The 12,882-nt window shown below is 42.7% G+C and overlaps 1 protein-coding gene across 4 annotated transcripts in view; it reads right to left on the bottom strand.

Moving 5' to 3' along the window:
- The window catches only part of RALGAPA1 (Ral GTPase activating protein catalytic subunit alpha 1), a 174,620-nt gene extending 168,211 nt beyond the window's left edge, over positions 1 to 6,409 (bottom strand). For all 4 annotated transcript variants that reach the window (XM_063117818.1, XM_063117817.1, XM_063117815.1 and 1 more), the window contains exon 1: positions 6,251 to 6,409. In XM_063117818.1, the coding sequence (XP_062973888.1) occupies positions 6,251 to 6,356 (106 nt within the window). In that variant the 5' untranslated portion in view covers positions 6,357 to 6,409. The remainder of the gene's footprint in view (positions 1 to 6,250) is intronic.
- Between the last annotated feature and the right edge of the window lie 6,473 nt (positions 6,410 to 12,882).

Raw genomic sequence — 12,882 nt, forward strand, 5'->3', positions numbered from 1 at the left:
CAAGAAAGGGTGTGTGAACATCTCTGAGGAGCACATGAACAAACCATACAACAACAACAACACAGGGAAGGTGGGAAATCACACCTTAATGACAACATAGTTTCACATCCAAATCAAGGCTGGAAAACATGCTCACAATAGGTGCAGCCTAAAAGCCTAGAATGGAAATTTCTCACTTGCCTGTAGAGAAGTCCCTACTGCTCCCTGACTATCACCTCTGTGTCAAACTGTCTTTTACATGGCAACAGTCAAATGCAAAGCTGGCATAGCACTAGTCATTGCATTTTACACCTCCCAACACAGAAGTTCTCTGGGCAGTATACAGATACAGTGTTGAGTGAGGGAATATATATTTTCCACCACCTCCCTGCATTTGAGATAGTGATTCTTTTATGCAAATGAGAACGATATCTTTCGTTCTCATATCTTTCTCCATATCTTTCTCAATATCTTTCTCCAAATGATATCTGGAGAAAGAGCAGAAAGGACAATCAGAATGATCAAGGAGCTGGAACAACATATCTCTGAAAAAAACATTTCAATATCTGAGTCTATTTAACTCAGAAAAGGTGAATACGTAAGCTCTTCTTACAATCGCTTCTTCAGTGGAAGAGAATTCCCATGGCATTATGGTAGTGTTCCAAATGAACATTTCTGAACCTCTCCTTTTAAAAAAACTAATTAGTTAAATGATCACAGAGGTAAATTGCAGGAGCTAACTAAAGATAAAAGACACACCAGTGGAAAGCAAACACAGAAGTAAATCAACACTTAAATGATATGCATTGTGTCTAACATTATCGCTAACCAAGTTATTTACATCCAGACTTTCTGTCATGCAGGTTCAACACGATTTGCCCAAATAACTGGAAAAATGAGAATACCAGGGGTGCAGAACCCCCAAGCAGTGAGCCTCTAAGCCCCACCCACTTGGAGAAAGCACAGGTATTATCTTCGATCCGAGATAACAGTGGAAATTCCCCTGTGCGCTGCTCTCTCTACCACTGGGTCATAACAGCAGGGATGTGGTCAGTGGAGGGATGTGACTGATGCTGGGAACAGCTGCAGCATGCAAAGTGGCTTTGTACAACGACCCCATGGGAATGCCAAGTGCAAGGACAGATGGAAATGCAGGTGGGGAGGACTTTGAAACAGGGCTGGGAAGTGGGAAGGTGACATAGTGGCAGCACAGGGCACACCTGGATTTGATGTTCAACGCAAAAGAAACTGGGATACCATCCTGGCCAAATGGGTGGACAGTAGAGTGAGGAGAGGGAAGGAAATTACGCTATGCACGGTAGCTTACTTGTTAGGTTGTGTGTGGGATACAGTAGCATATAAACCATCATGGCTTAAAGTGACATGTGTTTCTATTGGGAACAGTTTACAAATTTACCCTTTTCAGAACTAGATAACTGATCGCTATACATACAATAAAAGATTATCGTTGTTGCAGCACTGAGAAATATTCCCAGTGGGAGTTTCAAAATAAAGTAACTCTCTTTTCCAGAGCCTTGTTAAAGTCTAAGCCTGTGCCTCTTTTGGGAGAGCCTTTGATGGTCAGTATTAACCTTTAACTATGGATAAGATTTTAGGACATGCCTTATTTACCTTGAATTTTAACTGACATTTTATTGTGTTTTTAACATTGTAGCTCACTTTGAACATTAGGGATAGGGTCACCTAAGAATCCAACTAACTGGATAAGACTATTCATTTTTATAAAGCATTTCACTTACTACAGCAAACTGCTCCTAGAAAACAAACAGGATTTAGATATACTGTGGACCGGTGTTCTAGAGAACGTCTCTGAGCATTTATTTCTCTCCCTCATGCCCACCCCAGCATTGCACTGGAAACTGGTTTTGATTTTAAGATTTCCTACTTTAAAAGACTTTGTCAAGTAGCAGACCTATTGTGTTAGCAGCTCTGAGAGGTTTTATCTGAAGAAGGGGATAGGCATTTCTTAAAAATAAATATTGTGAGGAAGTCTTACTGGGCAAACAGAGGTCATTATTATGCAGCCCTTTGAATTATTTATTATTTATTATTATTATTTAGAATATTTATATACCGCTCCCCATTGAAAAATTTCGGAGCGGTGTACAAGGTAAAATGAAAATAAAAACAGAATAAAAACAGTTAAAACAAAATTTAAAAGAAGCAATAACAGTAATCCAAGGCTGCATGTTAAAGAAAGGCTTCTTGGAATAAAGATGTTTTCAGGAGGCGCCAAAAGGAGTACAAGGTTGGCACCTGTCTGACCTCCAGAGGCAGGGAATTCCACAGGAGGGGTGCCACCACGCTGAAGGCTCTTCCCCTGGTGGATTCCAATCAGAGGATGGATCTATGTGGAACCACCAGGAGCAGGCCCTCGGATGACCTCAGTGACCGGGCAGGTTGGTAAGGGAGAAGGCGCTCTCTCAGGTATCCTGGTCCCAAGTTGTTTAGGGCTTTGTACACAAGTACAAGAACCTTAAACCTGGCCCGGTAGCGAACAGGCAGCCAGTGCAGTTCCCTCAGCAGAGAAGTTACATGCTGGAAAGGGGCAGCTCCAGACAACAGCCGAGCTGCAGCATTCTGCACTAGCTCCAGCTTCAGCTACAATAAATGGATTGGATACTGAGATGCCATCCCATAAAGAGAAATATGTTTCCTGACTTAGCACAAATTCCTTGCTTGAGAAAAGAACTAAAATTCAAAGGTGTGCTTCTGGTAGTGCAAGGTGTTGCACAATCTCTTGCACAACATCTCAAGGTGCATATTAGCACAAGGCATATGCAATCTCCTGCACATCTCAAGATGCATGACAGTAGAAGGCATTGTGCAATCTCCTGCATATCTCAAGATGCATGCATGCTAGCAAAATGCATGGTACAAGACCTTGTGCAGGAGATTTCACATTACCTCAAGATGTGTTCTTGAGCCAACTCGCTTGTGTGTGATCTTTCCCAATAGTTCTTCTGCAGCAGTCTGCAGAAGAGCATTACCTCCAGAATTTCTTCTGCTGGCATATCTCTGGATCTCTACTAATAAGCTTCTACTTTAAATAAGCTCAAGAACTGATATTTTACCCACAATACAATCTTAGTACAAACTATTTGTACAAACTATAAATAAACTATTTGTTTATTTATTGGTTTATGCACAGTGATATGCATACACCATGCATAAACCAAAGGAGAGCCTTTTCTGCTGTGGCACCCCGGCTGTGGAATGAGCTCCCTAAGGAGGTTCGCTTGGCACCTACATTATATTCTTTTAGATGCCAGGTGAAGACCTTTTTATTCTCCCAGTATTTTAACAGTCTATAAATTAATTTGAACTTGCTGTTTTAAATTTGTATTTTAAATGTGTATTTTTGCATTGCTGCTGTTTTTATCTTGGTTGTGCTTTTATATTGTATTTTATACTATGGTTTAACACTGTTGTTTTATACTTGAATTGTCTTAATTTTGTAAACCACCCAGAGAGCTTCGGCTATTGGGCGGTATAGAAATGCAATAAATAAATAAATTCAGAAGTTACAATACTAAATAGAGAATATTTGTAAGGTTATTTTCAATAAATACCATTAAGATGCCTTTTTTAATGGTGTGCTGCTTTTAATGATGCACTGGTTTTAAACGTTTGAATTAGCTGTATGTATTTTATGGTGTTTTTATTTGTGTTGTACCCCGTCTCGATCCAGAGGGAGAGGCGGTTAACAAATAAATAAATAAATATATTATTATTATTATTATATTTGAAGATCTTGTTAATGGTAAGGAAATATTATACAAGCTGTTGTACAAGGCCTGCCTGGCTTGAGCCCTCAGTACCTCAAGGAATGCCTCTTACCTACCCATGCCCTTCTCTGAGTGCCTCTTCATTCTGAAGCCACAAGGGTAGCCAAAAGATAGACAGCCTTTGCAGCAAGCACCCTGGCCCCCATTCATAGAAAGCTCTCCTGAGAGACCTGGCATACGCTTTAATGCATTTTTGGTATTAGGATAAGCCATTTTTATTCTCCCAGGCCTTTTAAAAATTGTGTTAATATAATTTTATTATTAATTTCCGTTTATGATTGTTATGGCTTTTTTGTTTTTCTTATTTAGGTTATTAATCAATGTTTATTAATCCTGACATTTGTTTTATCCTTTTATGCTAGGATTCAATTAATTTGCCACATGTGCATATTTTATAGGCTGAATATATCCTGATGAAGTCCTGAGTTTATGAAACATTGAATTTCACATGTTATCATACAGATTTCTGCAAAACTAATAGTTTTTTTTAACTCCATGTGAAAACATGTGGAACAAAACAATTTAATCAAGCATGAGTGATTACCAAAACTGTAGTAAAAGGTAGTTAAATGCAATACATAAAAGTATACTTTTATGACCCAAACTAAAAGCCAAACAATTCAGGTCAGAATTTTTGGGGGATTTGTTTTAACTGAATGTAGCTTTCTAATGCAAAGAAATAAAAGCATCATTGATTTCAATGGTACAGTTAGCATTCACCAAAATAACCCTTGTGAATGAGCAGTGATTTTACCACAGATGACAAGGATAAAGGGAAAACAGAAGAGAAATATGAATGAAGCTCATTTTAAGGAGTGGGGGAAATATACTGACAGACTTTGAGTATCTAAATTAACTCTGAATGGAGAACCATTGAGCACCCTAGGTCAAAAGAAAAAGAAATTATTTTATGGAAGTAGATTTAGAAAGGGCTAATCTTTAACGTGACTGTATGAAAATCTGCACTATGGAATCTCCTTTAATTAAGGTTTTCAAGAAAATACTTTATTTTTATTTTATTTTGATATAACGTTAAAGGGAAAGGCTGCAGCTCAGTGGCAGAACACATCCTTTGCATGCAAAAGGTTCTAGCTTCAATCTCTGGCAATTCCAGGTACAGCTGAAACATAGGAGAGGCACTGCCACTTCATGTATAAACAATGCTAAACTAAATGTACCAATGGTTTGACTTTGCATAAGGCAGCTTTCTGTATTCCCATCTACTGAGGATGCTTAAATACATGTCTTCTTGCCACAGGGCAGAAACTTGGACAATCCATACTGTCTATCACCATTACAATCCTATGACTCTATAATATGCAGTGTTTATTTTAACAACTGTCACCAACCAAAACAAACAGTCTTGTGTCAGCTTGAAGATTAACACATTTATTATGGCATAACCTTTTGCGATGAATTGGACTCCAATTCATTATGAAAGCTTATGCCTTAATAAAGTCATTAGTTTTTAAGTGACATAAGATTCTTTCTTGCTATTGCTGCAACAGACTAACACAGTTACCCCTTTGGAAATTGTTACAACCAAAAATAGCAATCCGAGCACATGCTTTCATCAAACTGGATAAAGTGAAAAATAAGTAAGAACATACAATACAAATAAATCTCATTCTGGTGATCGCTTCCTGCAACTTTCTATCATCTTAGTTGGGTACTGGAGTGCACAATGGGAATTGAGAAAGTTTCCTAACGGCAGATTATGTCCAAAACACTGTTGAGCTCAGCACAAGAAACCAAACTGCATAGATTCAACAGTCAGTGTCCTAACCTGTCAGATATATGAACTGTCAGAGAGCATCGCAATGGGTACTGGAAGACATAAAACATTACAACAGGCACTCCAAAGTAGGGCCTTCTGGAGATGCCCAAACACAAACAGTGTCCTAACCTGTCAGATATATGAACTGTCAGAGAGCACCTCCCCAATGGTATCTATGAAACCTTGCTTCAGTGCATCAGAAAGTCAACACATTAGACATTATCGTAACACAGTGTACAAACAGACTGCCTCATTCTGGCATGCTACATGCAAAATGGGCATGGTCTAGTGGGTGGGTGTGCAAAAAAGCCAGTGGAGGATTCCAGCGCTCTCCAGGTATCCCCTGTCATTTCCCACAGTGCCATCAGTGTCCTGGTTGTCATGCCAACAAAGTGTTGGGTTGGTTGGAGCTTCCCCAGCTCCCATCCTGTTTCCTCACGCCTGGGTGAAATGTGGCTGCTTTCCTGCACCCCAGTGCTCCGGAAGACTCCCCTCCCCCGCCCCGCACCGATAATCCTCCTAGGGAAGAGGGGAGTCGAGTGTTTGGGAAAAGCCCGGCCCTCCCCTTAGAGAAGGCGGCTACAACCCGGCCTGCCTGCAACGATTCACACACTCCCACCCCACCCCGTCCCGTCCCGTCCCTCAGAGACCAAAGGGCCTCGGGCCGCCGCCGCCTTCTCCTCACCGATAACAACGCGCAGGTGCTTGAGGCGGGTGAGCGGGTCCTTGCGGGTGTCCAGCACCTTCTGCGTGGATTTCCGCACATCGCCGTGTGGCTTCTTGGAGAACATCCCGCCTGCGGGGCCCCCGGGGCTGCCTCGCTGTTGTCCTCCTCCTCCTCCTCCAGTCCCCGCCGCCGCTGCCGGGACCCCCCTCCCTCGAAAGCTCGGGAGGAGGCGCGTTGCGGCCTCCGGATCCGCGCCCCCACTGAAGGCTGCCTACATAGCAAACGGCGCCGCCTCGAAGCTCTGAAGCGGCGGGTGCGGCCGGCGCACTCTAAGCTCTCAGGCGCGCGGAACTGGGAGTGGGAAGGAAGGCGGGATGGTGGTGGTGAGGCAGGGCTGGCTTCGGGCTTCTCCCCACCGCAGCACCGCGTCGCTCCTCCTTCCCTTCTCTACTCAGCTCTCGTCCTACTGCTTCACGACAGCCGTCAGGTGCGAATTCCAGGGTGGCCATGGCAACCGCCTTCGCTCTGACGTCATAGCCGAGGGACTCGAAGGGATGGAGGGGGTTGTTTTTCAGGCCGCGCGTCTGTTAGGCCGAGGACCGGGAGACTCTTGTGGGAATCGTTCGTGGGGTCCCTCAGCTTCTGCATTAGTTCCTCTGGGCAGTGGGTGGTTCCTGTTTTTCTTTCGGCCCTTTATTCGAACACGGACTCGTACCAAAGGGTGTTGAAGCAGTGTGTGTGTGGCTAGGAGGTCAGTTTTACGCCTCGAAAGCTCTCACACAGATTTTGGAAATGCAGCCTCTGGCAAAAGTGGTCGTTCATCATCATCATATATTTTTTTTAAACTATAAGAATTGCCAGGCTAAAAAATCCAGGAAAAGTTTGGAGGATGGGGCTGCAGTTATTTTTGGCCAGGCCAGGGGGGCGGGAAATGTGTATACATACATAACTAGCGGGGCTTTTTAAAGGAAATACTGACATGTAATTGTAATTCGTATGCATAGTATGCACCACTATAATACACCTGTGCATTTTCATTTTGTGTACCCATGAACATGTGCATGCTTTGTTGCTCTAAACGTGAATGATTGGTCTAAGGCTCAGTACTTGAAACTATTTTCAATGTGGGGACTCAGTCTAGATCTTGTAGTAAAATGTTGATGCACTTTCATTTTTTATCTTTGGAAGGGAGGCAAATCTTTTCCATCAGCATCTTTTCCAGCATTACCTCTCAGACATTCTAGGACTGCAAGTACATGATCTACATATCCTAGAGATCACTCCCTACTAGGTGTGTATATATCTGGCTAGCTCACCTGCTCAACTAGCAAAGTAGAAGAAAAGGAAAAACAAATAGTGTTTCAGTGTTTAATTTAAGCTCAGGCTTGCAAGTGTCAAGCTCTGGAAGCCAGATGTAAGGTCATTTGTCTCCCATTTCACACAAATTGTAGCATTTTGCCTCTGCAAGCAAGGCTGTTAAAGAAGAGCCATTCTCATACCACTGGAACAGAACAATTCATATTCACCCACAGGAACAGCCTGTCCTCTGGGATTTGTCCCAAGTAATTTAGCTTCAAAACTCCTGTTCAGCAGTTCAGCATTTACATAATTCAAGCAGGATGGTTCCTTTGTAGGAAAGAAAAGGGACACACATTAAACATTAAAATAAACTGGAAAATATATAAATCACTGGAAACATATTTCAGTCAAGGTCTATACTTATAACTTCCTGTGGCTGTGCACATGCTGTCCTATACCCAGCTGCTATACTATGGGGCAGTTGTATGAAAGCCGATGCCATGCACAGAACTCATTGTGGATCCACTTTTTTGCATATTGCTCTGAGTGCTTGAAGAGCTATTTTTGCAATGCAGAGAAAAAATAACTTATTTAAAAATCCACTTGCACTCGAGGTGTCTTGGAAACAATCTAAAAACATATGAAAACAATATAATCTGCTTTGTATTGTTCACATGGTGAGTGAAGCAGCTACATTGGAGAGAATTATGGAACTAAGGTCATAGCTAGACCTCAGGTTTATCCCGGGATCATCCAGGGGTCAAACCTGTTCATCTAAGTGACACGCAGGGGATCCAGTGCTCAGGCAGGGGTGAACCCTGGATGATCCCAGGATAAACCTTAGGTCTAGCTGTGGCCTAAGTCATGGTATAACAGTTAAACATAGCCAATGGTGTTGTAGGCCAAAATATCTAGAAGGCCACAAGTTGCCTTCCTCTATTGTAGTACAATAGATCTGCATCAATAAACTACAGTGTGGGCTAACTCAAAATTGAGGCAGGAGTCGCCTAGCATGTGATCTCAGGAATTTGTTTCAAGTACCAGAAATGAATCAAGTTCAATCTTTCTACACAAAACTCCACTCCTGGTTACCTCAAACCTTCATTTCAGCAGTATTATTTGATGTAATTTTCTATTGTTAAACATTTTGGAGTCAGAATGTAATTTTCTAGTGTTAAACAATTGGGAGTCAGAAATCCTTGCTGATCTACTGGAAAAATCCCCAGAGTTCTACCAGTAGATCTAGGATGGAAGTAAGAAGTGGAATTGTAAGTGAAACTGCAGCAGTACAACAACTGTAATTTTCAGGATTCTGGGTGATAGATACAATACAAAAAATAACATCTTCAATTTGCTTTTATTTTAACAGTTATCAACAATTAGCATGCACAGAGCACTTTGAAGTGTTCAAGGAACTTCATATACATTATCTTGTTTTCATACAAATGTAGTGCTCCAGTCATCAGGGTGTGTGTTAAACTCAGATTATCTTTAGTTTTTATCTTAGTTTATCCTTCACTGTTCCTCAGCTCCTGCAAAAACAAATAGTACAATAAATCAGGTTCTAAATTGCCATAGCACTTCTTTTGGTTACTGATTAACATACCTAGAATTTGAATTGATAGGTGCTAAATATGTACATTTCTTTTCTGGCCTGTACTTCTCCCACTTGACATAATGTGATCTCCCACTTGTCCAAATTCAGCTTTCCCAAACGTAGTGCCCTCCAGCTAGGGAATGATGGGAACTGCAGTCCAACACATCTGGAGGACATGAGGCTGAGGAAGGCTGTACCCTATTTTTGCCTCTTCTACTCATCTTCAGTTTTCTGCTTCCGTTCTTAGTTATAACAATACTAAAATGTCCCCTTTTGTGCGCTGTATTTTGTGCAGTTACCAAGCCCAGCTTCTCTCATGCAGGACTCTTTTCTACTTAAATGCCTTCCAGCATTAACGTTAGTATCCCAGAAGTGCAATCCAATGTGCACTTCCCTGGGAGTAAGCTCAACTGGGTTCAGTGGGGCTTACTTCTGAGTAGACATTTACATAATTTTACTGTAAGGTAGTAATCCCACACACACCTATCTGGGAGTAAGTCCCATTGAACTCAATAGGGCTTACTTCAGAGCAGACATGCATAGGAATGCAGTGTAAAACCTTTCTTTTGTATTTGCAGTTTTCTGCTTATATCCACAAAAATACTAAAGATGGCAGATGGCAGATGTATACTAAGTAGGATTGTAGGGATTCTGTGCAATGCAAAGCAATTTCTGCATATTTACATATAAATTCCAACCTTTAAAAGATGTTAATTTTGCACCAGGAACTGCCCAATTAATTTACCTGCCCTTATTCCCTTGTACTGGTTTATGGTTGACAAAAATACATTTTTTCTATGGAATTCATTACAGGCAGTAACATGTTTGAGAACGTGGAATGTTATTGGTTTGCAAGATATACTAGGGTATTATTCTTCATTCAAATGACACTTTGAAATGGAAATGGCATGTGAAAAAGGCACAAGAAAATATTTTACCCAAAAAAATTTCATCCTTGATAGCCCTGCTGAGGCAGGTTTAAAGATTAAGTCCTCAAATCTCTATTGGAAAGGTTCAGAGATAATAGACATGGGGTTGGGGGGAGGGGTTGGGGGAGGAAAATCCCCAGGAGATGAACTGCAACTTCCTATGCCTTGCCAGGCTCATGCCAGCAGGGAGGGTGATACATGGAGGGGGGGGAGTGTCCTCTGTGGGGGTTTCTTTAAATATTTCCCCTCCAATTAGTTGCAAACAGAAGGTAGGAATGAGATAGTTTTCACAATGGAGAGAATTAAGCATCTGGATCTGCATTGAGACTGGTGCTATTTAATTTATAAATAATTTGGAGTTAATGTCAGAGCTAGCCCAAGAAATTTTGCCGTTTGAAGCACAGCAGCAAATGGTGTGCCCACACCTGCCCAAGTTATAGTACCCAAAGCCAGATAAGTTATTTTGGCACATGAGGCAGAAAATCTCATTATCACCTTTCCCCATCCCTGGCAGTAAAAGTAGAATAACAACAAATTAAACAACTGATTATTTGCTGTTCTTTCATGATACCCAGAATCTGGTGCCTGAGGTGGCTGCCTCGCTCTGCCTTATGATAGGGCTGGCCTTGGTAAATGGTGAGTTACAAGATGGCTAAATTTGTAAATAGTGACTGGTAATCTAAGCAGACTGAAAAGCAAGGGTCAGCAATGTGGCATCTGCAAGTGTTAATGGACCACCTCCCTTGGGGACTGCTGAGGTGCCCTCCTCTCCCCAATCCATTTTTTTTATTCTTTCCTGTGGCTGAGATCAATTCAAAGCGAAGGGAGGGCCTCACGCCGCTGCCACCACCACATATATTCCCCATGAATGCCTTATAGATCGACATAGACCTAGAGGCATTCTTAAGAAATAGAGATGGTGGGCAGCTAGAAGGATTCAAACAACGAGTAACAAAATAGCAAATTTAATGACCCTATTCAGGTGACACGCTAAGCTACGGTGGTTAAGCACTTTGAGCAAAACATTATGTCTTAGTGTGACGTGTAAACCATTCCTAACCATGGTTGCTACATAACCACAGTTTAAACACGCTCACTAACCATTTGCTGAAAAGGGGTTAGCGGCCTAACCATGGCTTAGCATGTTGTCTGAACAGGCCCAATATTAGTAAGTACAAAGTGATGCATATTAAAACCCTAACTTCTTATATACACTGATGGCAACGGAAGTAACTATGAAGAATTGAGAACTTGAGAGTCTGGTGGAGAGCTCAGGAGAAACATCAACTCAGTGTGCAGCAGCAATAAAAAGGACAAATCCCATGCTAGGGAAAGAGATTGAGAATAAAGCAGCTAGTCTTATACTGACTGTATATATGTGGTTGGCTACATCTGAAACAAAGTAGTCTGCTGTGGTTAGCCCCTCTAAAGGATACAGAGCTGGGGAAAGTGAAGAGGAGGGAAAGGAATACAATAAAGGGCTTTGAGCCCCTCTGATACAAAGAAAGGCATCTTTTTAAAGGTTAAGTCTAGTGGTGTTGTTTTCTGTCCCTCACTTCAAAGAAAGTTTTGTTGGAGTTCATGATGCTTCGTGAATGTAACAGTTTTGCATTAGTGCTGTCAAATTTTCAGACTTATCTGTTACTCTGTGAATGCTTGTAAATGAGATGCTAAGCACAGGGCTCGTGCTACCATAGAGCATTGAATGAGATGCTAAGCACAGGGCTGGTGCTACCATAGAGGCCACTCAGGCGGCCGCCTAGAGCGCCAAGCTAAGAGGGGTGCTGGGCACAGCGCAGCACTCACGCGCATTGGCTGTGAGCCAGCCTGGCCCGAGGATTCAGCTGGGCCTGGGCGGGCGAGATGGCGCCCGCCCAGCTGAAGCGAAGCCAGGGATGCTGGGGTGGGGCAGCTCCACATTTGGACTTCTGGAATGCACCCAGAAGCTCAAACGTGGAGCCACTGGCGCCCCCACCCCAGCGTCCCTGGCTTCGCTTCGGCGGGCTCAGGGCACCATCTCGTGAGCATGAGGGTGATGCGAGGCAGGGGGAGGGGCTCAGTTCGCTTGCTGTCATGAGCGGCTGGGCCTCCAGCACACACACCCCAGTGCTGAAGAGGGGGAAGAAGAAGAAGCAAGCAACAAGCACCAGGAGGTGGAGAAGAAGAAAGAGAAGAAGCGAGTAAGGCAAGACTGAGGTGTGTGTGTTTGAGAGACACACACACAGAGAGAATGTATGGGTGAATGGGGTGCATGGGGTCTTTGAGTGAATGCATGTGTTCATGCGTGTGTTTGTTTGGAGTGAGTGATGCTGAGTGTGTGTGTGCACGCGTGTGTGAGTTGGGGATGATTTGGAGGTGATATTCCTATTAAATAATGCATTTTAGACCCATAGGTGTTCCTTTCCAATTTGTTTGCTATAATTGGCATGACGTATTTCTTGCACTTTAAAATAAATTTAGCAGTTTCAAGTTTTGTGCTTCTTATTTATTCCAGGAAACATATGTTCTTAAAAATCAAAGTTGGCATTTTTTGGGAGTGGTGGTGGTGAAAGTAGCTCACCTTGCCTAGGGCGCAAAATAGTCTGGCACCGGCCCTGGCTAAGCAACAACATGCACACATCAGGAAAAAGCACACGTGTGATGGTGCGTGCGTTAATTACAACCACACACTATTGGGCAGCTTTGATGCCCCCTGCCCCCACTTTGGAAATACCCCTGTGGATGCCCAGCTTCTCCTAGTGCCCTTCATCATGGCTGCTGTGTAGGGGTTTGAACCTCGGCCATTCCAAGCACTACATGGACACTTCCTTGGCCAGATGCAGTAG

The sequence above is a fragment of the Elgaria multicarinata genome, chromosome 2 (genome assembly GCF_023053635.1).
Source record: "Elgaria multicarinata webbii isolate HBS135686 ecotype San Diego chromosome 2, rElgMul1.1.pri, whole genome shotgun sequence".
Lineage (NCBI taxonomy): Eukaryota > Metazoa > Chordata > Lepidosauria > Squamata > Anguidae > Elgaria > Elgaria multicarinata.